The sequence below is a fragment of the Microtus pennsylvanicus genome, chromosome 1, assembly GCF_037038515.1.
Source record: "Microtus pennsylvanicus isolate mMicPen1 chromosome 1, mMicPen1.hap1, whole genome shotgun sequence".
Taxonomy (NCBI): Eukaryota; Metazoa; Chordata; class Mammalia; order Rodentia; family Cricetidae; genus Microtus; species Microtus pennsylvanicus.
In genome coordinates, this window is record NC_134579.1 from 192159071 (window position 1) to 192186070 (window position 27000).

Below are 27000 nucleotides of genomic sequence, written 5' to 3' on the forward strand. Positions count from 1 at the left end.
AAATGTCAGCACTATTCTTTTTATCATTGCCAAGTTAGCATACATACATTTGTTTGTTGGTTTGTTGTTCATTTATTTGCCTCTGTGAGTACTTGTCCATGTGTGGGTGGATGTGGACTCCAGAAGAGGGCATTAGATCCCGCAGAGCTGGAATCACAACCACTTTCAGGTCAGAAGGGTTGTCGTATGGGTGCTCGCATCCAAACTCTTGATTTCCCAGCAACCGCACTGAACAGCTGATTTCACTTAACTGCTGAGCCATCTCCCTGTCCCTCTTAATATTCATGTAAAAAATCATTCATGTAATTGAATAGATTTAGACACCTGAGCAGGAAATGTCTCTTTAAAAAAAAAAACATGAGGAAAAAAACATGGTCTCTTAATTGAGAATTGCCAAACATGGATAACTTGTTTTGAAAGAATTCTAGCATAACTCAAAACTCCTAACCAAAAAGAAAAATCCATTTGGGGCATAACTCAGTTTTTCTTGGGTGACTCATAATTTCTCCCAATCTTTGAGTGGCTCCGAGTGAACTCTTTTAAACAGCTGTTGTTAACTGGAACCTCAAAACAAACTTGGTGAAGAATTAAGATTTCTGGTTGTTAAAATTTCCACTCACTGAGCTGAGAGAGGCTAGTGGGTCCACCTGAGAGTCTGAGAATAATCTGCAGCAGCGGGTTCTTACTTCAGGTCTTCGGGAATGACTAACTGAAGAACACAATGGATGAGTTTCATCTCCCACTAATAGCTGGATCTGTACGAAACACCCACGGCATGGGATTAATAATAAGATGTGTCACCACAGTCTTGTGACAATGATTCTTTTAGAATAGTTTTGAACCCTCTATTGAGCGTCTCTCAACACCTTAAATCCCCTTTCAAGATCATTTGAAATGTCTTAAATGGAGACTATTAATAAATGAATACCTGTACCTCTTTAAGTAATGATTAAGAAGTTCCAGTAACTGTCTGTCAATCATATTAATGGCATAGACAATGAGAAAGAATAACTCAAAAGTGACTTAAGGACAATGTAAGTTATATAAGAGAAATGAAATCTTGGGATGGAATGTTAAAAGAAAATTCTTCAACTCTACTGCTAACATTAGGGATAAAATTTCCAACAGGGCTGGGATGGACATGCAATGCATGAACACAATAAAACGTTGTGGAAAAAGCTGTAAAAACCAAGGAACAGTAAACTGTTTTACTATAGAAAATGTGGGCCAAGTGCTAGGATTCAGTGAGCTTATCTCACAATGCTAAACAGTCGCCATCTAATCGGTGTGGGATTCAGTGTCATAGCCCTATCTACGTCCTTCTCAATGAATGGATAACACTTTTGCTTTCATTTTTATATTAGGTTAATTAGGAATCACTTCTGCCAACAAAAGGATTTTATTCCTTCACTGTTCTATTACAGTATCCAAATCAATACTTTGCACATAGTAGAGACCTGACAAATATTTATTGAACAATAAACAAATTGTTTAAAATGCTGATTCAAAGGATTTGCTGCCATGAATGGCATATTCTGTTTTTACTAAGATGGTGCCTACATAATGACAATACAGTGCCCTGTTACAAGGTTTCCAAAGATGAGATCATACTATGTTTTCTCTGTCTTTCATTGTTTTAACAAAATAACTCGAACTGAGTACTTCAAAAAGAAAGAGCATTTATTTATCTCCATTTTAGAGGCTTGAGATCATGAACAACATTTGCTCAGATCTAGTGAGGGTCCCTTATCTTGTGGCAAATAATACAAACTGTCTTAGCAGGGATGTGTGATGTGTGCAAGAGGGCTAGGTCCTGCAGTAAAGCAAGAATAGAGGCTAGGAGAGGCCAGTCTTATCTATAAAACCTTCTCTCCACAACTCACTGGAGTCCCATGAAGACCCCCTGAGTGCTTGGGATGTAGGTAGAGTGTTCTCCTCAAATACATGAAGTCCTGTGGAAGTGACGGTAGAGGACAGAAGATCAGAAATTTAAAACCATCCTGGATACACAGAAAGTTGGGGGCCAGTGTGGGCTACTAAAAGGATCCATCCTAATGCTTTGCAAGGGTAGTGTCTTCAGTGACCTAACACTCTTCTAATAAGACCTGTCCCTTAAAGGTCTCATTACCCAAAATTGCTACACTTGGACCAAGCATTCAACATATTAACTATTGGAGTGCATGCCATATCCAAGCCCTATCCAATCATATAAAACCATATTCACACCATAGCAAGTGTCTTCATGGAGAAATCAGTATCTAGTGGCATAGGGGCTTTATTAGATATACTCCATTCTGCCTTCAAATCATTTGTATATTTTATAAAACCCAATGTTTAGAATACACTGCAGAAGCCAGTCATGGTGGTGCATACCTACAATCTTAGCACTTGGGAGACTAAGGCCCGAAATTCTTGAGTTTAAGACCAGAGAGGGCTACACAATGTGTTCCAGACCAGCCTGGACTCAGTAGGTAAACACTACCTCAAAAAAAAAATAAGAAAGAAATTTATGGAGAATGTGTCTTGATAAAAGGAAAATGTCTGGGATTTTAAAGAACATAAACAGTTAAGAATGCAACTGGAAGTCTTATTATTCAAACTTTTAATTTTTATAGCACCATTCCCCAAAGGGTAAAAAGATGATATTTTTGTTACACGGAGAACCTTTTCTAATTTTGCTTCACCCAGTACATATTTACCTTACTGTATGCTAGAAAAGTCGGTTTACTGATGTTAGATTTACAAAGACACATAATGATAGCAATTTCTTGGATCTAAAGAAAGATCATAAATAGTGGTGTATGTATGCAACAAATGCAAGGAAAGTCATGACACAGCTAGTGTGTGGATTAGGTTGAAACTCAAGATTAATGAGTGTGTATCTGCACACATGTATGTGCACCATAAGCATGCCTAGTCTTCACCCAGGCCAGAAGGCGGCACTGGACCCCACTGGAACCCGAGTTACAGAGTTGTGAGCTGCCATGTCAGTGCTAGGAACCAGACCCTGGTCCTCTCCACAAGCAGGATGTGCTCTTAACCCCTGAGCCATCTCTCCAACCCCTGAGTCAAAACTCTGCAAAAGTTCTTACAGGGCTGGAGAGGTGGCTCAGTGGTTAAGAGTGCTAGCTACTTATCTAGAGGATCCCTTCTGTCCTCTATGGGGAACCAGACACACACATGGTGCACAGACATGCATGAAGGCTCCAAGAGCCATAGACATAAAAATAAAGATATCTTTCCTTGACCTGTGAGGCTCCGGACAAATGTGTGTTCTCTAAAGGTCTTCAGATGGTTCAGACAGCAGACTGTTACTGCAACCATTTAGCACCTTAGTGCTACGCAGAGAGATACAACAGCTTTTCACTTCTTCAGACCCAATGCCTCCTTCTTATCATGCACATTTTGTAATGTCTCCTTTGCTACCTTTTAAGGAAATAGGCAGCCTACTCACTCACCTGAATTCAAAGAAAATCAGCATAAAACTTTATCTGCACTATAAAGCAAGAATACAGGGGGAAAATGGCTTAATATGCAAGTGCTTGAGCAAAGCCATGGTGAAGGAGGCATGGTTGCTCCCACACACAGCATCCCTAGGAGTGTGGAAGCCCTTACACAAAACAATGCGTGTCCCATGATGGAAACCCAGTTACAGATCCCAGTGGTCTTGCCAGGGCCATTCCCGGAACTGCAGAGCAAGGCTGAGAAAAGTTCCACCCCGCCACTCCCTGCTCTTCTACCTCACGACCCCCTGCTAATGCTAGCATCTTAATCTGACAGGGGTTGCATTCCTGGAAAAGGAGTGTGTTATGTTGAAGGAAACATAACCTCCCGCTTATGTATAAACCAGAGGCTCACAGTCAGGCATCCTTCCACCAAATTCCATTCTGACCCTCTCCATCATTTTGACAACCAAAAATGCTCCCCAACACTCCGCAAATGCCTCCCTGGGAGTCGTGCCTCCTACACGGAACTCATAAATCCCAACAGCGCTCGGGCTTCTTTGTGTCTTAAACTATGCATTGCTGCCTAATGTGTGATGAAGCCGCTTTGCCATTTTCATTTATCATTGATAGCTTTTGAGTTTAAAGTATCTTTAAGCAGTTGCTAAAATTATTGCCATATTATGTTTCATTATCATTATTATAGAAGCTTTATTGTTATGGCATCATTCAGTTTCTCTTTCGACTTAAAGTTGGTAAAGTATTGAACTTCGCTGTACTTCCGACCTTCGCTCCCTGTTGTGTGAGGCCTCTGACACTTTGAAGAACAGATCGGAATGGCCTCCAAGTAGCCCAGGCCTCAGTCTTCACTCTCCAGCCCTGTGAAACCTGTCAGCTCCATGAGGTCATCAAGAAGGCAGACCGCCACTTGTCACAACTGAAAGGGTGTCTCTGGGGTACCCAGAAAAGCTGGGTGGGACTTGCTTTTAGGGCCCGCCATTTGGATAGACTGATTTGATTTCAACTCATTTGGAAAAAATCTGCTTAACATGTATGTGTGAATCAAATTTTGTCACATACAGCTCATTGGAGCGGTGATTTGACTTCTACCTCCTAATTCCATAAGAAAACGGATCACTAAAATAGATAACAGGGTTCGGCATGTTGGCACATACCTTAATTCCCGAAGTTGGGGTAGAGAGGCAGGTGGATCTCTCTGGGTTTAAGGCCAGCCTTGTCTAGATGGTAAGTTCTTAGCTGGCTAGAGCTGCACAGTGAGACCTTGAGAGAGAGAGAGAGAGAGGGAGATGATAGATAGATAGATAGATAGATAGATAGATAGATAGATAGATAGATAGATAGATAGATGATAGATAGATAGATAGACAGATAGATAGACAGATAGAGATAGATAGATGTGTGTGTGTGTGTGTGTGTGTGTGTGTGTGTGTGTGTGTGTGTGTATTCAGTAATGATGGTGCATGCCTTTAATCCCAGCACTCAGGAGGAAGATGAAGAGAAATTTCTGTGAGTTCAAGGCTGCCCTGGTCAACATAGTGACCAACCAGATCTACACAATGAGACTCTGTCTCCAAAAAGAGTAATATATGCATATACATATATGTGTGTGTACATACATACACATATATGCACATATTACTATTTATACATATATTACTCTTATATGTTTAGTTCATATGTTTATGTGAATATATGAACTAAATACAGAAAAATATCATAACTAATGGGACCAGGTATATTGTGTACCTGTAATCCCAGCACTTGAGAGGCTGGAGACAGGATTAGGTGTTTTAAGACATCCTTGACAACTTAATGTCTTTGAGGATAGCCTGAGCTACTTGAAACTGTCTCTAAAAAAGACGAGAAAACTAACAGGGCTTAATTTACAAAAATAAAAATACATAAACCCTTGTCCCAATTCCAGATAAAAACTGATGTTTTTATTTTAAAAAATCTTTCTACTACATCAACAAAAACAATTTCATCTAGTAAATTGGGAAGTGATTAATAAGCTCCCTCCTCTCACTCTTGCTATCTACTGCACACCCACACATACATCCCAGACATCATCTTACCCCTATTCCTAGAGAATGATGGGTTCCTATCGAAGAGAGACCAAGTGAATCATCATATTTTAAATAATGGAGACTCATGAGTCTCATGTCAACATATTCGTGGGTCGTTTGTGCTACATCCTCCCTCACTCATTGCAATGAAAGTAGGGGTTTCGGGGAGAGCCCATTCTCCCATGTTCCCCTGGAGGGGCAAGAAACACCCTGAACTTCCTGTGTACTCAAGGGCTTCAATCCTCCACAGAGTAGAAGTTCAGTGGGTATTTGTAAATGAATCCCTTTCCACATAGCTGAGAATAGTTCATTCACACCTCAAGAGTTTCCATTGCACTCCTGAGAGCTGCCAACGACTATTAGAGGTTCCTGGTAACCATCCCTGGTTGGGATATTACTTAAAATTGTAAAAATATAATTGTCGAGACAATGCATAAAAAGCATATTTCCCAGAGGGAAAGGAAAGAAAAGGGTGAACATGATCACGGGCCGTGGGAACATCAGGTGGTGTCTTTCAGCTGTAATTTGAGATCGAAGCTTCGAAATGGTTAAGGTGGAGGCCATGTCCATCCCGTGAGAGTTTTATTTGGAAAGGCCTATTTGCCCGAGCCGGCCCTCCTCTCCCCAACAGCTGCTCTGCCCTCTACACGCAGCAAATATGTTTGTCTTGTCCAAAGCTGCAGGCACTCGCCAATGTCTGTGCCTCTCTTCGGGAAACAACATAATAATCAAATCACATTAAGCCCAGTGTCCGTAAGACATGTGTTTTCAATTTTAAAACCCACAAGTGATTTATTATTTATTTCCTAATATTACATTTGTGCATTTAGTGAAATAGGAAAGGCTCCATGCATAGAGTCACTTCCAAGTTTTGCCGTGGAGTTATTGCTCCGGCTGTTTTCTAGCTATTTCGGTGGCTGTCTTTCACAATTAGCATTACAGGGCCCCTCACACTGACGTTCCCGCTCAATGATGCCTGTTTTGGTCTTAAGCCTTTGACTCTTTGTTGATTTTTAAACACTCAGGCTCGAGTTACGTTAGCATTTTCCTTATTGTTCTTGTTTTCAATGCTTTTATAGAGCAACATATGAGATTTACCCTCTTAATTTCTTAAGTGTACATAACAGCTCTCACTGTAAGCGCAATATTGAACAGCAAGTCTCTAGAATTTTTTTGTCTTTATGTAGCAGAACTCCCAGGCTACTGCACAGTGGTTTCCCATTTCCACTGTCTCATCACCACCCCACCCACCCTCAACAACTACTGTTCCATGTTTTTGCTTGTCCATTTCATTATCTTCCCACACTTTTTATTATTTTTATTTATTCTTCTCTCATATATTACAACCCAAGGGAAGAAACTTGAACTCCTTTGAGTCCTGATGTATCTCTGTGCCCAGAGAAAATAGGATCCTGGGCTACACTGCTATACACACGCAACTCCTTGCCCACATCCTATGAAGTATGGGATATAATGAACACAGTCTTACCTTAGGGTCGGCATGACCCACGTTCAAATCCCTGCTCTGCTACTTACCTGCTCTGAAGCCTGGAATAAATGACTAGCCTTTTCCAAAGCCATCTGTAAAATGCAATTACTTGTGCCAGCTTTGCAATCTTCTTTGATAAAGTATAAACTATTCTCCAAGTGCTCAGGGTTTCTGAGCTCCATCATCTCCGGCCCCGAGGACATTCATGTTGTGCTCAGATCCGTGCAATAGGAAGCTGATTGTACCTGCCCTCAATCAATACATCTGTTGTGCCTTTTGTGTTAGGTCTATTTCTCATGCTGGTAGGTAGACTCAGAAGCAGTCACAGAAAAATGTTTGTTTCTTCTCTATGATTAAGTTCTGCATGAGGACATAGTTTCATGATATGATCATGCTAATATCATGATAGGACTTTATTCCTTACCAATGAATGAGTTTTTAAAGATAGAATTCCCATCCAGGCTACTACTCATGGGTAAAGAAAGTCCAGTGTTGATCTACAATCATCCTAAGTTGAATCAGAATATCCACCAGATTCAGAAAAGAAGGTTTGAGTTCTTCTGCCCAAGGATTTACCTCTGTCATTTGTTATATTAGAAAGATGAGATTTATTTAGTTTCCACAATTAATTCAATCTACATTGAAGCCAGCAAATGTGTGTTATGCTAGTTAGAAAGAAATTAGATCTCAATAAATAATCATCTGATGCCTTCGTTCCTTCTCTTTCTAATTTCTTCCACATGCATTTATGTGTGCATTCATGCATGTGTGCGTGTGTGTGTGTGTGTGTGTGTGTGTGTGTGTGTGTGCGGTGTTTATGTGCTCATGACAAAGCACATACGTAGAGGTCAGAGAACAACTTGTGACAGTCAAGTTGTCTCCTTTCAACGTCTGGGTTTCAGGGATTGAACTCGGGTTTTTAGACTTGGCAAGAAGTGCTTTTATCCCCTGAGTCATCTCAATTACGGTTTGTAAATTTTTATGGGGTTTGTTGTTGTTTGCTGGTGATGGTGGTGGCAGCGGCGGCAGCGCTGTGTGCATGGAATAAAGACTTTTTAAACCAAGCTCCACCGTAAGCAAGAGATAGTCCTGTCTACCCGGTCTCTCAAAGGGCTTGAAGCTTGGCCTACTAAGCTAAGCTAAGTCACTGCAATACTAACTGGGGAATAGGAGGACTCACAGAGATAACTGAATATATCTGACCAGAGGGACAGGAGGCAAGACTTGAAGTGACCTGGTCAAAGGTGGATGGTTGAGGCAGTGTTCAAGCAGAAAAATATGGAGAACAGCCCCAGCAGAACCAAGAGCAGGAGGCCTGCTTGCCTTCAGGGGACTGTAGTGCGGACAGCCAACAGCGCCAAAGTAAGTACTAGCAACTAAATAAAGTAGACATTAGGGAGCCATTGGAGGATTTGGCGCAGGGGGCTGACATGGTAGGAGTTGTGTTAAGAAATAAATCTGTCAGTGGTAGGTGAGAGGGATTGGAGAAGATGAGTAGAGGCAGGGGGTCGGTTGAGTATTCTGGGATGGGAGCATGAAGTTACAGGCAGGGTGAAGGCGTAGGCACAGAGGCGCCTTTCGACACGTGTTTGGAATTTTTGCAGTGAAACTTAGAGTCCAGACGCACATCCGCAGATAAACCCCGTGCTTGTTTAAAATGCATGAGAATGAGAGAGTTAATGCAGCAATGTTTAGCCTCGGGAGATGCAGAATCCACTGAAAGTTTGGTCACCCCAATTTACTCTCCACAAACCACCGCCCTCAAAACTCTCTGGATTTGCTAAACATCTCAAACTCAGAAGCAGAGAGTTCTGGAAAACCACACTGAGCCTGGCGTAGATTTCTTCCTTGGGACGTGGAGGAAATCTGATCTGCTTCCTATAAATTCATTTCGCTTTCATTCAAACTGAGATTTTAAAAAAAAAAAAAAACCCTTCCTGTTGCCCAGAGTAGTCTTAAGAGCTTACTTTTGAAGACATTTTCCCTCCTTAGAGAAAAGGAACCAATAACTGTCCAGCCATTCCTGACCTCGGAAGTTGGAGACACAGACTCTGCTGGTTATAATGGATTTTTATGGTAGGCCAAAATCATAGGTTAAAAGCAGTACTGTCTTATGCGGCTGAGGAAGACCTAGCAGCCACCCTCTTCAGCGCTCTTCTGCCACTAGTGCGGCAGGTGTGGATGCTGTCAAACAAAGAGGAAGTCCCACAGCCCTGTGACTCAGATCAGCCATCACTGTCAGGGACACAAAAGAAGAAGAGCAACGGAACAAGAGCTAAATGTTAAAAAGTTAGATCCAGAGAAACATCTTACCCTGTCTTATGAAGGACTGTGCTCTCCCCCCTCCTCCTCCTCCCACTCCGTGGCTGTGAAACAAAGCTCCTCTTCAGTGACAGCCATCAAGACGTCGTGAGTGGATCTTGTACACAGAAGAGATAATGTCACGGGGCTTGAAAATGTTCTATTCAAGATCTGAGTTGGGGAAACTTAAAAATAGCATCTTAGATCATTTGAACTCGAATCTCTCTCTTTCTAACTTCAAATTCTAAAGTGATGGTGTGTCTTATTTGGGCTCAGCGTTCTGTTTCATTTCTCCTTTCTGTCCCCCGTGTGTGTGTTGGTCTTCATTATTGTCGCTGCTGATGTTTTCTTTAATGTGTCTTCACTCTTTGCTCTTTGATATCCACAGACTCGTCTCCTTACTTACTGTTAAAATCTGAGCTCTTGGTGTGAATAAATTCAGTTTGTATTTTATCGACATAAAATTGTCCAAGATCTCAAAAGCCCCTGGCAAGGATTTTGTCCCAAGAATATGTTGGCTTATGTGAGAAAAGTCTCTACATTTGATCTTACAGGCCAAATGATATATCTGCTTGTCATTTCTCTCTAGCTACCATTTTCTGACTCTCAAAAGAAGTACAGCAAAAAATACACAAATCTAGTCATTTGTAACCCTTGATGTCTGGGGGGGGGGCAGAGATGTTGTATTTTATTTTTAAAGGTTTATTTAGCAGCTTATTTTTTATAAATGACTAGAAACTGTAATGTCCAGAGATGTTAAACTCTGGAAGGTGAGTCTTGAATGTGCTAATCCTTGCAGTAGAAACCAAATCGTGAGGTTGACTTAAAGCACATGAAAACGGGGAAACATGTTTACTAATTTGCAATGAGGAAATGTCTCAGTCTGAGATGACATCTTTAGTTCCTCACCAAAGAGGAGTCTGCAATATAAGTTCTGAAAACCTTTAGATATTTTTCTTTTTCTTTCTTTCTTTCTTTCTTTCTTTCTTTCTTTCTTTCTTTCTTTCTTTTTTTTTTTAGACAGGGTTTCTCTGTGTGTAGCTTTGACTGTCCTGGAACTCACTTTGTAGACCAGGCTGCCCTAGAACTCACAGGGTTCTGTCTTCCTCTGGCCCCTACCTCTACCTCCCAAGTGCTGGGATTAAAAGTGTGCCGCCACCACATGGCCCCTTTATATTTTTTGAATGTAGCCTATTTTAAAAACAAAAAACAAAAGACTCTTTCTACAAGGCAACTGCATCTTAGCATCTTAACCTAGACCATTTTAATCTTCAGACCTTGTGTGCTCTTTCAAGAAAATTGCCATCCTGGACACTCCACTGGTCCTCCAGCTTCGCAGGGACCCTGGATCTGAACCGTGTAACGAGAGAGAGAGCTTCAGTGTACACCTGCTCCTTTTGTTCAGTGCATGAAATGTCAAAGAAACCAATCCATCGTGTCTATGTTAAAGTTGCATTTTGAAAACTGGAAATTGAGCTTACACTGTGCCGGATGCAGTAGAAAAGTGATCACCTTGTGTCCATACCTACAACTTGCAGGATATTGTGACAACTCAAAGAAAACCAACAGGCATCTGGTCTCCAGTGCTGAGTAAGAAAGGAAAAACAGACTTCTGAATAAGAGTGAGCTTTGGACCACATAAGCTCAAATGTGCTGAGGGAGCTCCTTTGGCCAATAGCCTTTAGTAGACCACAAGTGAGAGGGTCTCTTAAAGGCTATTGGCTGAAGGAGCTGAAGGGGTTCCCCAGCACCGCCCCCTTTTTAGACCACGCCCAAGTGGGCTGATCTCTTAAAGGCTATTGGCCAAAGGAGTTCCCACTGCACAAGTGAGCATGGGACAGGGGTCAGTCAAGGCAAAGGTCAGGGGAGGGAAACACAGGGACTGGCCATTCTGTTTTGAAGATCATTGGGAAAATTATTTCAAAATTGAACATTCTTTTTATCATCTTCTCTTTTAAAATTGGCTTATTGGAATGGTTAGAGGGCTCAGGGTAAAGGAACTTGTGATCAAGCCTGACTACCTGAGTTCAGATTCCAGAACACATAAGGTAGAAGGAGTCTCCAAGTTGTCCCTTAACTTCACGTGTGTGTGTGTGAGTGTGTGTGTGTGCATCTGTGTAAAATGAATAAATATAATAAATTTGCTTATTATTAAAGAGGGCATTGGTGGAAATAGAAACATAAGTTTAGCAAATGTTTCCAAATTAAATCAACCATTAACGTTATTTTTACTCATTTGTAATTTTGTGAGTATTAATGGAATATACTGTGATATATTCTAACACATGCACACAGTGGAATGAATTTAGTTGGCATTAGCCTATTATCTATCTTATAGAGGTCTGGAAAGGAGACGTTCAAAGGATCACAACATAAAGAAATGACAAAGCGGGGGAATACTAGCACATGCTTGACGTAGAACCTAAGAGGTACAGAGTTTGATCACATGGTTGCTGGCCCTGGATGTAATCAGCCTTCTACATCCATAACTGTATATGGCACAGGACAGAGTAAAAATCCCATAAGAGAAGAATAAGGAAGGCTATGAATGGCCACTAATTCAACAAGGAACTTCATGGTAACAGTTATTGCAATAACGGAAGATGGCATTTTAGCTCATTATTGAGGAGGCTCAGTCTGTTAAATGAGCAAAAGTCCTGAAACTAGGTTCAGGTAGTTGGATGCTCACACCTGCCTGTGTCCAACCTAGCTCACTTAAGTTCTCTTTGTCCTCAGAATCACCTGAGAATCTGCACCAGCTGTTAACTAGCCAGCTTCTAGACATAGTTGATGAAGAGCTTGTCCAGGGAGCCAGGCATACAGCAGACTCCTCTAACATGGGAGCGCTCAGAGCGTTGATGGGTATACAAGTTTAAGTTCTCTCCTACCACGCTGGCCAGTCCCCACACAGAGAAGCTGCCATGAAGAGGTACTCAGAAATGAAGAAGACATTCTCAAGTGTTTGCAATTAAGCCAATCCCAACTTGTGAAATTGTCAAATTACCATACTGGTAGAGCCAATACAAATTCCATAATCCTAAAATTAGCACTAAAGTCATGCAAAAAATGTGTTAATACATTCATCCTTGTAGTAGTCATAAAGGACCAAGTGAACAGAAGATAAATTCCACACTTGGGGCCAATGCTTACACAGATTAGGCAACGGAATATTCCAGAACTGCTTGGTATGACTATTCCAACCGAGAAGACAAGGACCACGGCACAATAACATTCGAACAAAAATGCACAGGGACAACTGTGCACACCACTAAATAACTATTCCTATCACAGAAACTTCCTAAGCAGGCCTAGGATTTCATTACTAGGAACACTGTTATGATTTCCCAGATTTTTCTAAGCTGAATTTAGCAGCACCGCATAAGACTCGGCTACATTTAAATTGCACATAACCCCACTGTCCATAACGCACATAACCCCACTCCTAATTAACAAAATAAATGCTAGCTGTTTGCTCAGAGCCCTTTTGGAAACGAAGATGTCAGAACATATTCAACAGTTGAATAAGAACATTTCAGTGTCGTTGTACTTCCAAAAGCAGCTTCTAGTGCAAAAATGGTGATTTCTTTTCAAGCAGTTTTTTTTAAATGAATATTTTCCCCCAACTATGCTTTCAGCTTTTATGGCTTGGTTTTTCATTATCTCACATAACACGGGAATGGAGGTTCCTAAACTGATAAGTAATAAAGATAGATTTCAATCAATTTATTTTTATGCAATTATTGATGCCCTCTTCCTCTGTAGAGAGCTACTCTGGGAATTTTCTTCCACTTGGCACAATGTGTGCCCTCCAGAGCATTAATGCAGGGTTGTTGCTTCACAGCTGTAATCTCAACATAGCTTCAAGTCAACCTGGACTACTGTGTGAGACTCTGCCTCAAAAGAAAGGGAGGGAGGGAGGGAGGGAGGGAGGGAGGGAGGGAGGGAGGGAGGGAAGAGTGAAAAGGGTTGTTCATCTTGACATTGTTTCAGATTTCTCTCTTCCTGTTTTCTCTCCTCTCAAGGAGGTGTGTGTGTGTGCGCATGTGTACGTGTGTGAGTATGTGTACATGTGTGTGCATGTGTGTGCGTGCATGTATGCGAGTGTGTTGCGTGCATGTGTGAGTGTGTGTGCAAATGTGTGCATGTGTGCACGTGTGTGTATGCTCCACAAGCACACAAACCCAACTCTGCCCTTTAAACTTTTTCTTATTAAATTTAAAAACAAATTAAACTTAATTTTATAATTAAAACATAATTATTTCTTCAGTTCATGATGGACCATCCTGCAATCATCTGATGTGTATTTCTTTGGAATTGCTGGGTTTTTTTTAAATCCTGGTAATAGGTGAATGTGACACAAAATTCACAATATTAACCATTTTGACTGTACAGTTAGGCCTTACTAAGTTCATTCAGACTGTTGGACAGCAATGCCTAGAATGTTTACATCCTGCATCACTGCAAGGTTTATCTTATGCCCTCTTTAAACAGCAGGGTTTATCTTTAAGAATAAGAATTATTAAGCATTTCTCATGCTGGAGGGGGAAGCTGTATGATGAGAGAGGAGAGGTTCCCAGATCCTAAGGCTTAGGAAAGTGAGCATCTCATTTTTAGAAGAACGATAAATACCTATATTCCTTAATCTCTCAAGTAGCTTTTTTTTCTACCTTGTATCACAAAAACAAGGCCAGAGCAAAGTTGATATCTGTAATTTTTCAGAAACATTTTTAAAAATTCCTCCAGCCTTTATTTTGTAGATAGAACAAGTATCTGTGAATCTTTCATTTTCCCGCCTACTGTTTTCCCCTCTCCTTTGTCCTCCACATGGTCCCCCAAGTCTACTTTCATACTATATATTTTATAATCTCTCTTCCAATATGGGAGAATCGTGCAATATTTGTCTTTCTGGATCTGATTTATCTTGCTAAATATGATGATCTCGTTTCACCCATTTTTCTACAAATGACATAATATCTTGTTTTTTACAGCTAAGTAAAACTCCAATGCACGTGTGTGTGTGTGTGTGTGTGTGTGTGTGTGTGTGTGTGTGTGTGTACTATTTTAAACTTCTGGTTGTAAAATAATTTTAAATATGTAAAAAGTCATCAAGAATAGAACAGAATAGACATTCTTTTTGCAGTATTTGCTTTACTGTTGCATTTTTTTATTGATTGAGGAATTGTACAAATACTTTTATCCAAATACTACAACATGTATCTCTCAAAGAACAAGGAAATCCTCTTACAGACTTCCACTATCAAATTCAAGAAATTCACAAATACAGTGTTACCCACACATACACAAGCACTCAAACTCAGAATTTCCATATTCAAATGTCATGTTATCTTAGTTATGTCATTTATGGGCACTTTTTTCCCTGCTCCAGGCACCGTTTCAGAACCACACATTGTACGTAGTTCAGTATCACCAGTGTGATAAAATAATATATAATAATATAATGATAATACTGTGAAATAATACATAACCCTGTCATTAATGTTCTGTGGCACTGAGATTTGCCCTGGACTTGTCCGATGCTTCCTGTGTGTTGAAGTCACTTGCAGCAGAAGTGTGACATCCCCGCGGTTGTGTCTTAGTGACCTTTGTAAGAAAGCGCAAGGCGCCAGTTTCTCCTGCGAATAGTGTTGAATACTTAGTAAAGAAGGCTTGTCTTTTACATTCAGCCACAAAAAAAAACTGTCCATTTTACGTTTTCTCTGCCCAATTAATAGGCAGAACCAAACTGTGGCATTATGCAATTACCTGATGCATTTTAAATTTTCTTTAATCACTGTAATATCCATTAAGGATTCTGGCCCAATTCAGTTATTACCGTGATGGCTGCAAAATGGCAATTTCCCCACCCTATTATTTCTCCTGCATTTATTGGTTGGCGTGCTCTGCAAAGAGCTTTTCCCTATCTTAATCACTGTCTGCTTCACCGTAAGTTTATTGATTTTTTTTCCAGTTGGAGATTTAAAATTTATTCTTCCATCATTTATTTTGAAGCTCAAATTTTTCCCTTTTGCAAGTGTGTGCATGTGCCTGTGTGTGTGTGCACGTGTGTGTATGCATACACGAGTGTGCCCAAAGTGTGCTCGCATGTGCTGTTGTGTGTGTGTGTGGACATGTGCCTGTATATGTGAGTGTTTCCGCAAGTGTGCACATGTGTCTGTGTGTGTGCATACTCACGTGCCTGTGTATGCGTGTGTGCCTTGTGCACATGTATGTGAAAGTGTGTGTATATGAGTGTGCCCACAAGTGTGCACATGTGCCCGGGTGTGCACGTGTGTGCTGTGTCTGTGTGTGTGTGTGTATTGTGTGAGGTTAGAACACATCTGATGAAGTTGGCTTTCTCCTTCCACCATGCAGGTCATGGAGATCCAGCTCAGGTCATCACGCTTTGCAGTCAGCACCCCTGAGCCATCGCACCAACCCATCTTCCTTCATTTTTCAAACAATCCCATCGTATTTCAAGTTCTCATCTTCCAGTGCCATTTGTCACTGTTCATATGGGCATTTTCTGTCCCATCCCAACAACTGGTCCTTTCCCCTGGGAGCTAGATGCACCTACTGCTAAACGTTGTTGTGAGTGCACACAGTGAAACATATGTTTTCTAAGTGTGCAGTTCAGAGTCTGTGCTCCTGCCTGCGCCATTAACAGCATTTGCTACTCTGTGTCTCGCAGCGTATTTCTCCAGAAGGCTCCCAGGGAATGATTTATCCTGCTTTCCGTCTGCTCTTCTTCACCTCCCATAACGCTCCTCTTCTCTGTACCTCTCTGAGGATGAAGTGCAATTGCTCCACACTTCAAGCGTGGGTCGTTTTTCATCAGTGTTTTTACTCCCGGGCAGCCTCATCCTGTCGTCTCTAACCGGGTCTTCTCCCTCAAGCTCTGGACTTCACATCCTCTTGCTTTGACTCGGAATCTTCACTATGGTCTCTAACAGACATGCTAATTCACTACATAAAAACTGGCCCACTGCAGCCCTGGTCCACTACAGCCTTCCTGTCTCAAGCAACGGCAGGCCATTCTCCCAGGCATTCAGGCAAAAGCTTGGATATAACTTAAATATCTTCGAAGGTCTACCACCATTTCTGTGCCCTCCTCTGCCGCCACTACATCTCAGCAGCCATGGCTCCTGCGTGGACTCTTTCAGTAACCTCTTGAGACATCTTTGCAGGCCGTCTTCCTTTCCAAGACTTCATCCTTCACTCTACCCGTCCTCTCCTCTTCACACACGCTGATCCTTTTTTCCCTTGCACATCCCAGGATCCTAGGCTTGTTCCCACTCCTGATAGTTGTTTGGTCTGGTTTCTATATCAGGAAGCAACATCCCAAAGTATTAACTCAGCTAATTCCCTCAGCACTTCTAATTTGGGTCAAATTGTGCCTTCTCATAGGTCAGTGCTGACTGCTCCCGACACCCTCTGACCCCGTGTTCTCTGCCTTACCACCCCCACCTACCACCCCGTTACATTTATCTTTACATTTTATTATTCATTTTACTTCAATGTTACACATTGTCAGTCTCCCTCTGCCACGTCCATTCTAAGAGGGCAGAAATCTTGCTTTTTGCTCAATGAACAAAAAAATGTCTAAAGCAGTAAAAAAAAAAATGTATTCGAGTTTCTTTGTTTATTTGTTTGTGTTTGTGTTTGTTTAATGAATGAGCGAGCAGCTTCACCTTACGTTTTTCTTTACCAAGCACTTGGAATGGAGAAGCTCCCTGCAGAATGAAGTCCGCAGATAGCATTGTTGGTAACGATATAGCCCAACCAGCACCTCGGCAATTCTCTGCGTATCTCCACGTGCACATGTGTGCCTCTTACTATGGGTGAAATCTAGCATTGTAAATAGAAGCGATTTTAATCAGGCACTGTTTTCAGAGCAGAGCGGGTCTTGATGGCCCTGAATTATGTCTTTCCATGCTTCATACAGCCCAGTAATAAGTTACAGATGTTGGTCATTCGCTGCTCCATGTTTCTCCTGGCTTTCTTTTTTCTCATTAGTGGTAATCCTGAGTTCTATAGGAGGATGGGAGAAGATCTGGCAGAAAAACAAATTACTTTATACGTCCGCTGCATATTTTCCTATTAGACTCCTAAGTTGACTCGACGTCTAAACTTAATCAGAGATATCTCTTGTGTGACTCAAGCGTTTCAACCGAGATAAGATGAGACATATCTTGACAGACATTCAGAAATGGTACCTGCCACATTTCTGTCACCACGGCGTCGGCGTCAGATTTTGAGGGGTGCACATGGCGTGAGTGTGAAAGTGTCTCTACTGACAGCTACCAGAGCGAGAGAGCACACAGAAAGTGGGTGTCCTCTTGGCATTTACGCAGCATCGCTAGTTAGTTTTACAATGTTGCTTCGTTACTTTGGCAGTGATATTGCTAAGGCAACAGGAAGTATTTTTCTCACAGTTTTCCAACATCTGAGGAAGATCCTAAGATGAGAAATTAACCAACCAAAAAGTGAAGTTTTTAATTCATACAGCTCATGGTATCCAAAATTGTATAAGAAAAGTATATGTAAAATATGTAAAAAAAAAAAAAACACAAAGCCACTTGTGGTAACCCAGGACTCTAGAACCTCAGCAGAAAGATCTTGATGTTGAGGTCCATCCCGGGCTATATATAAGACCTTGTCAGAGGAAGAGAGAGCAAGAGGGACAAGGGAGAGAAAAGACAGGAAGCTCCTATTTATTTGTTTGCTCCATTTATTAGAGAAGTTTCAAAGATCAAGTTCATAGATCATATTCAACTCAATTTAGCCCTTAAGGTGTCTTTTGAATGACTCTCCTTTATAACATATTATACTTTACTCAGAGAAAATGAGGCCTCCCTTAAACTCATAAAATTCTCCATATGGTTTCTTTCCACAGATACAACACACTCAGGGGAAATCGGCACCAAGAAGAAGGTGAAAAGACTGTTAAGCTTCCAAAGATACTTCCATGCGTCTAGGCTTCTCCGTGGGATTATACCGCAGGCCCCCCTCCACCTGCTGGATGAAGACTACCTTGGACAAGCAAGGGTAAGCCAGTTACCCCCCACAGGCAGTGGTCAGGGACCTGTGACCCAGTTGACGGCACCTGGGTCTGAGCCCTACTCGGCCTCTAAGGGACTGTGTGACTCTGGGCTGGGTATTTAACAAATCTGGACTTACTTTCTCAACCACAAAATGAAGGCAATAGAACCACAGCCCTCATAGAGGAAATTAAAGATTTTCTAGATAGAGCATGCTGTCGTGGTAGCTGTGGGGTATAGGTGGGGTGCTGGTGATTAAACACAGGACTCATGCAAGCTAAGTACATGCCCCACCACTGAGCTACACCCCCAATCCTGTGGTAAAGCGTGTCTTCATGCATAATATACTCATGCCAAATGCACATTAGCTACTTTCACTTTTATAAATGTGCAGAACATATTTTTACAGTGCTAAAAAAAGTAAAGTCTCAGCCTGTAAGATTGCTACTTAGGGCGCTAACTAAATTTTTAAATCTATTAAATTGTCTTATACGATGGCAACTGAAATTACATCTAGTAATTACCAACTCTTAGCTCCACATTAGGGTCTTCTGGCAGCTTATTAGCCTATTGTTGTTTTTTTTAATTCATTCAAAAAACTTGAATTAATAAATTATTTTCACTTTACATCAATCTGATAAGGTAGAATTCAATGTGAGATGATTTAAAAACAATTTTCAAGTTGCATCTAGACTAAGTTGCCAAAGGAATTTCAATTCCAAAGGTAAGCTGTCACCATCAAACAGATGTCAAAAGTAGTATTTTATAGCATATATGGTAAGTATTATCTCCATACAACAATACATTACTATATATATGCCACTAAAAATGAACAATAAATGGTGCCAGAGGAACTAACTCCCAATATCCTGTCTATAAAAAGATAAAAGTTAGTTAGACCTTACAGCAACCTGGGTGAAACTGAATGAGTCACTGGTTGTTTGATTAGTTGGTGATTTGGTTGGTTAGTTGGTTATTAGTTGGTGGTTGGTTGGTTAGTTGGTTGATAGTTGGTGGGTTGGTTGGTTGGTTGGTTGGTTGGTTGGTTGGTTGATGTGTGGTTAGTGGTTGGTAGATGATTGGTTGGTAGGTAATGGCTAGTGGGTAGTTAATAAGGTGATGGATAGTTGGCTGATTTATTGAAAGGAGATCAATAATAAATTCTAACACTGCAGTGTTGGTGACAGAGCATTCATGGCGGGTTCCCTCCTCAAGGAGTCACATGTTTAAAAGGTGATATTGAGCCAGGCAGTGGTGGCGCGCGCCTTTAATCCCAGCACTCGGGAGGCAGAGGCAGGCGGATCTCTGTGAGTTCGAGGCCAGCCTGGTCTACAAGAGCTAGTTCCAGGGCAGGAACCAAAAAGCTATGGAGAAACCCTGTCTCGAAAATCCAAAAAAATAAAATAAAATAAAAGGTGATATTGAGATATATAAAAAAATAATAAACCAGAAGTTTGGCTGTCAGAAGACAGGGTGTGGATCTGCATTTCATGATGTACGATGTGGGTAAAAGTTCACTATAAACAGATTCTCTTTATTTCTTTAATAAACCATGAGGGCCGAGAATGCTGCATAAAGTCCTGGATTATTTCTCACAGGACACAGACCCAGTCAGGGGCAGAAAGAATCATGAGTTAGTCCTTGCATTAGTGACTGTGCCTTCAAACAGGGGTGGTAAAGTTTTGTGAACAATAGCACAGAAAGAAGCAACCACTGAAAGTTTTATGTCACGTTTAATTCGAGATATGGTTCATTTTCTAATAGAAAAAAAAGTCTGTGTTACATGGTGGGTCTGTAAATTATGTGGTATGTTCAGTCGCTCTTCAATCTCCTACACAGTCGTTAATTTTACATGCAGTCCACATTGAGACGATCCATGTGCTCAGCACTGGTTTTCACTTCGTCTTTGAACCGTTTTATTGTAAGAACTGGGACTCTAACTCAGTAGATCAGTACTTGCCTGACATGCACAAGATCCTGGGGTTAGTTCCAAACACCACAAATACCAACAGCAAGAGGAAAAAAAGAAAAAAAAATGTTGCAAAACTTCTCCCCAGTGCATCCTGCACACCTCCACCCATGCTCCCTCTGAATAAGCACTGTGGCAGGCACTTAAGGTATGTAGCACTGCCTCTCTCTGCTCCACAAACAAACCATCTGTTCTAGATGATATTGGCCACATCTTTCAGAGGAGGGTTGGAGAAAATGAGGGTGTAACCAAGGTGCAACAGTCAGGAAGAAAAGAGGCCGACATTAAACCAGGTAACTAAACCCGAGAGCCTGCCCCTTGAGCTGTCACTAGGGAGTGGAGTAGAACCTGGTTTACCCCAAATCTGCTGTACAGAGAGTAGTGGGCTACTGCTCCCACATTTCTAAGTGTTTAAATTGCTGTGTCTAGACATAAATATTTGAATCTCAATGTGCTTCTTTTGGGCATTGTTTGTATCTGTTTGCCTTTTCAGCACATGCTCTCCAAAGTTGGAACGTGGGACTTTGACATTTTCCTGTTTGATCGCTTGACAAATGGTAAGGATTCTCACTAAAATACACACCATAGAGTGGATTCATTTCATGAGAAACAAATTGTATCTTTAGACAAGTTACTTTTTCTGTATTTTCCCACTCTCATAAATCCAGTCCGTCAAGACAGACCAGGGAGGGGAGAATTAATTCAGATGAAGAATGAGGCCTGAATTTGACCTTAGCGTGTTGGGACAGTTTCCTTCTGACCTGTGATCCCAGAAGAATTAGGAAACCGCTGATTGCATTCCTTCCTCGCAGATAGTGTGGTCGTGTCCAAACGGAGCGAACTCGTTGCTCCTCAAGGGAAAGTGAAGGCACAAAAGCACACCTGACTAGTCCTGACCCTTCGGGCAAGGTGTTCACGCAGCTTCTTAAAGAGCGGAGTCCGCCCATTGAAGACATTGCTCAAATAAGTCTGGCATGGTTGGAAGGAAGCAAATGCTTTGGGGAGAATGTAAAAGCTTAGGCTGCAGTTAAAAATTAAGCACTCCCGTTGAAAAAGAAACACTCTTCTTCACATGTCTTTGTGTCTATAAAAGCTTTGCCTTGCAAAATAATGAAATATATTTTCCTCTACCTGTTAAACCAATGTAAAAAGCTTAGGTCAGTGAAATGCATCACTTAATGCTGATGTTGGTCTGATCCATCCATTCTCATTCATATTTGAGCATTCAGTCATTGCCCAGGGTTTTCTCAACCCTGACTTGGCAAGCAATGTGCTGAAAGAGAGATGTCGTATAATGTAGATGTGTAAATCCGTGCCGTGGATTTCTACTCTACAGAAAGCTAACTAAAATAGATACGGGCAGGATCCTGGAGTCCCTAATGTTTCATTGGGCTTGTTTAGATCAGCTCGAAATGGGTACTGATAAACAAAATTAACTGTGAGTCAAAGAACTTCTGAAGTGGTGTTTGAAAGAAAGTATAATCATGGCTGTTAGGGAAATGAGAAACGAAGCCATCAAAGAGGCTGTTCATCGCAGTTCATTAGCAGGTCGCGGACCTACCACATCAGTTCCAAAGGAAACCGCAAAGAGCCACACACACGTGGAGTAAGGCACACTGAAATGGTTTTATAAGCCGCTGGGTGACAGCAGCAGACTAGCCGCAGTTAAGTCTATGAAGAGCATCAGTGGTGATGTTATCTCTAGCTTGGAGAGTTCTAAAATAGCTCCAAGACAATGAAATTGTGGAGACACCTTGATCAGGTATCTGAAGAGGACATTCTTTGGCAATACTCAGATTGCACTGAAGACGCTTGGGCAGCTCCTTGGCCCATTGCTAAGACTTGAATCCCTAGAGTAAAATTCTAGCTTTAACTCTGCAGCCCTTCTCGCTTGAATTGTGAAATGTCACAAAGTCAATCTTCGCTTTAAAAAGTGTTATAGGAAGAATGGGCTACTATTGTTGAGCAGTGTATTAATTTAAATAATCCTGTAATGTGAAAGTCAATTGGAAAGCAGCCATGCGTTTTTAAAATTACATATACACACATACAAACACATACACACAAGCACCCTCAATACTTCAATAGACAAATGTCTTCATTTAATATTTTCTTTTCCACTGGTGTAAGAAGATGGGAACTAATTTTATTTGTACAACAGTGAGAAACCTAGAAAGATCATGCTATATGTAATTTCAAATCCAAAGTGGAGAATTATTCTATCAGAGAAACCTTATTTCAGGTCATTTACATCTTATTTTCAATCTTGCTAGCTCATTTTTTAAAATAATGATAAAGCCAGTGTCTATTCCTCTCCAGGGAACAGTCTGGTAACACTGTTATGTCACCTCTTCAACACCCATGGGCTCATCCACCATTTCAAGCTGGATATGGTGACCTTACACAGGTTTTTGGGTAAGTCTATTTTTTCATGTTCCTACACAACCACAGGAATAAGGACAATGCATAACTCTTTGATTACAAGTGTCGAGAAATCTGAGCTAAACAAGGACAACAACAACAGACACGATAAGGGAGAAAGCCCATGAGGCCTCACCCCTACACCAAGAACAACAAGCAACTAAGGAACGCTAAGATGGGGGGGGACATAGTGTTCCTCAGGGAAGAGCATACCAACTGGTTAGTCAACACCAAAATGTCAGTCCTGAAAACATACATATGAGTAACATTTACAGTCTGAGCAAGTTGTATTTGTGCATATAGGAATATGTATGCATATACATATGTATGTATATATGTAATAACAATTAATGAAAAAGAGGCTATGAATTTGAAAGAAGTGAGGAGAAGTATTTGAGAGGGCTTGGAGGGTGGAAGGGGAAGGGGGAAATGATGTATAATATATTATAATCTCAAACAATAACAAATAATTTTAAATAAATTGTTAAGAACCACATCATGATAGAAAACGATCTCAGATTAACCTTAAAAGATTTGATCTTAGTTTCTAAATATAGCTTATCTGTCCCAAGCCATTGACAATCGTTAGCTTAGGATATATAACGAAAAGCACCAAGATATGTAAGTGTCTAAATGATTCTGATATGCTCTCATACTCACAAAATTCCAACGAGCTATGCCTCAAGTAACTCTAGTCACAACACGAGTTGCTGAAAATCTTTAAAATGAATGATAATTACTATTCCCATCCCACACACTATGGGGGGGAGACACTTTAAATAAATTATCTCTAACTATTTGAAGAAAACCGCAAGTTGGACATTATTCTCATTTGGTCCAGTTACAGAGAACAAACACGAGGTTTCATCACTTTCCCAAGGCTACTGACTAGTGAGTAACCTCCCTCAGTCCGCATGCAGGCCTGAGCCTGCCATCTTTATACACAGGGCTGCATCATTCTTTCTCTGAAAGCAGCCCCAGTTCCTCCTTGGTTCTGTGGTGAGTGTTCTGATTTATCTGTCCATGAATTATCCAAGGTAGATTCCCTAGTTGCCAGATGGCTTGCCTCTGCCACTTAGCCCATTTCTGATTCTTTAGCTTGCCTTGTGATTGTAGTTCATGGATTTGAAAGTTGACTCGGTGCCAGCAGGAGCAAGATTAAAAGTGGCAGCAACCACCAGGTTTACATGTTGTTTACATCTTCTGGGACCTCTTTCAAGGACTTGTATGTATTAATACATGGATTAATACATGGATCATGCAGAGGCAGTGACACTTTGACCTCACAATAGTGCTAGCCCAAAGTCAGAGAAGAAAGTAAGAAATATGGTTAAGTAATTTGCACATCACAGGTAAGTGACAGAGCCACACTTTACATATGATATGAAACAAGCCTACTTAATAAAGAGTACATGCAGCATAGTAGAACTGTGTGGAACCTGCCACGACCTGGCTCCTTTCCAGAAACCTGATTGCATTTTAGTTGCTTGAGCAAAGTAATGCCATGAAAAGGGTCAAATGATTTTTGATTGATCTAAAGAGATGCAGATTCTTTGGACATACAAGAAACACAGCCTTAACAGCTGAACTAACAGTAGAACCCAACCCAAACTCATAGCATAAGCTAAAAGAATAAAGCTTTTGTAAGTCTAGTCATTCTATACATACTGAAAATATTGCATCCCAAGCATCAACTTGGTCGTTCGCTGAAGCACGGTATTGGCTTCCATAAGCAACAAACTAAGATTGCATTGCCTATTATTGGACATGGCCCTCTAAGCCTTGTATTGCACCAGAGGGCCATGGAAGATGATGCTCTGGAAAACTGAGGGAGGGATGAACCAAGAAGCCTCCCTTGTATGGGTGTAAACCTGGAACTTCTACCTGATGGAGGACAGATTTGTTTCGATGAGTGTTTATTAGTCAAGTGGTAATATAATCACTGGACAGCAGGAATCCAACTCACAAGGGCTCTGGTTTCAATGATTAAATGATGGTGGGAAATAAACTTTCCCTCCATATTTATTTGTCCTGTAAATGAGAATCGGCAGAAAGGGGCGGTTTGTGGAAGAGGTGAGAAATCCCAAGAGCCTCACAAATCCTCTGGCCTTTTTTCCCCTTTCCTTTCTCTTTCAAACAGCCTAGTTGAAGCGCAAGGCTTTGCAAACCACCTTCATTTTTAAAGGATTCCTTTTGGAAGCTCTGATACTTTTAAGTAAAAAACAGCTAAGTAAGTCTCATCTGCTATGCCATGCTTGTTCTGATTGCAGCTGACCAAGCTTTCTCTTTTCTGCCTAGTCATGGTTCAGGAAGATTACCATGGTCACAACCCGTATCACAATGCTGTTCATGCAGCCGACGTCACCCAGGCCATGCACTGTTACCTGAAGGAGCCCAAGGTAAAGTGAGATTCAGTCGCCTCCTCAGTCACCTGGAGATGCCAGGTCATTGTATTGCTCAGCGCTAAATTGTTCAGTGTTGGGAATCCTCCACAATATGACTGCAACTTATTTATACTAACGTTTTCAGTGTCAGCTCTGAAACTCTTACCATAGCCATGAAAACAGATGTGGGTTTTCTGAGATTCCCTTCCATGGTTTATTGATTTTCAAGGCTGTGCGAGGCCAGAAACACCCAGCCTACTCTTAGATATGGCAGCCCTTTTGCAATGGACCTTTACCACAAACTCAGCTAGCCCTGAGCTTTATTGGAAAGGGCTTCCCGGCTTGTGGTTTTTGATCAATAAATGAGAATCAGAGCTCCTCCAGTTTCAAGTCCCATTTTCTACTTGGCCAATGGGAGATTTTGGTTCCGAGTCCAAGAAAATTTGTGTATGTTCAAGACTTCTTAGCTTGCAAGCATGCTTGGATGCAACGAACCAACCCAAAATCAGAGGATAAAGACATAATGATAGTGTAATGTAATGGCCTCACAATCAAGGCAGTCCCTCGCTATCAAAAAAAAAAAAATAGTGGTTTGGTATAATATACAGCAGGAATTTTCTTGGGAAGTTTTTTTTTTTTAAAAAAAAATAGCATTCAAGTTTAAGACTCTGCTTAGTTCAATCAACTTTAGTAATTCATTTAATATACAGATGCTTCAGCCTAATTCACTAAAGACACAGTTATCACACAGGCATCTCAGAAAGCCTGCGAACAAAAGCTATTATTTATCTCTATGTAGTCTAAATGTTATATCATATACTTTTACTTTTAAGTCCAACTTCCCATTTTCCTGCCTGTTTTCCGGTTGACCAAAATGTAAAGATTCTCACACATTCCCCCACCACTTATTGCCTATTGAGAAGGAATTCAAAATTTGCAGTTCAAGCTCCTTCTTGCAAAGAAGTAACAAAGATACACATTTGTTAAAACACTCCAGGGCTGGGCCTAAGGTCAGTGGGAGTGTGCTTGACAAGTGTGCGTGAGGCCCTGGGTTCAATTCCCAGTATAGGATTTAAAATAACGATAATAATGATTAAGGGAAGACAGATAAGATGGCTCGGTTGGTAAAAGCACTTGCCACCAAAGCCTGACAATCTAAGTTCTGTCCCCAGAACCTACAGTGGGAGACCCCACACACATGCTGTGGTTTGCACAGGCCTTGACTCACATCTACATATACACACACACACATGCACACACACACACACACACAGGGCAGGAGTGAGGGAGAGAAAAGCAATATATTTTAAGTGGATGTTTTAAACAAAGAAACACACAAGTGAATCTTTGAGTCTGTTTATGCCTTTGACTAACTCCTTTCTTCACGTGTAACTTTCTCCCCAAGCAAGGGTGAATGGCTGCTGCTCCTGCCCACCAGCCTTCGATATTGCCCACAGGCTAAGCCGCTGCAACCACACAACCTGCTAGCAGGAGGAAGAGAGCCCGGGATGGAGAGCACGAGTTATGGTTGCCCGGTGGCTTCCCACGCCGCCCTTGCTGTCACACTTACAGTCCTGTGCGCATGTCCCCTCACTGGCCACCTCGGAAGGCAGGGCTCTCATTCACAGGCCTCCTGGTGTTTCGTTCTGTTGGACTGAGACGCAGCAAATGGTAACAGTCAATCTCCTGATTTTATTCCTTGACAGTTGGCCAGCTTCCTCACACCTCTGGATATCATGCTTGGACTACTGGCTGCAGCAGCTCATGACGTTGATCATCCGGGGGTGAACCAGCCATTTCTGATCAAAACCAACCACCACCTTGCCAACCTGTATCAGGTAAAAATAAATAAATAAATAAAGCATAAA

At 41.3% G+C, this 27000-nt stretch overlaps 1 protein-coding gene across 3 annotated transcripts in view; it reads left to right on the forward strand.

The window, feature by feature from the left end:
• The window catches only part of Pde7b (phosphodiesterase 7B), a 314676-nt gene that overhangs the window by 255011 nt on the left and 32665 nt on the right, over positions 1–27000 (forward strand). For all 3 annotated transcript variants that reach the window (XM_075947938.1, XM_075947946.1, XM_075947929.1), the window contains 5 exons: positions 18214–18365; positions 20821–20884; positions 22647–22742; positions 25047–25147; positions 26839–26970. In XM_075947938.1, the coding sequence (XP_075804053.1) occupies positions 18214–18365; positions 20821–20884; positions 22647–22742; positions 25047–25147; positions 26839–26970 (545 nt within the window). The remainder of the gene's footprint in view (positions 1–18213; positions 18366–20820; positions 20885–22646; positions 22743–25046; positions 25148–26838; positions 26971–27000) is intronic.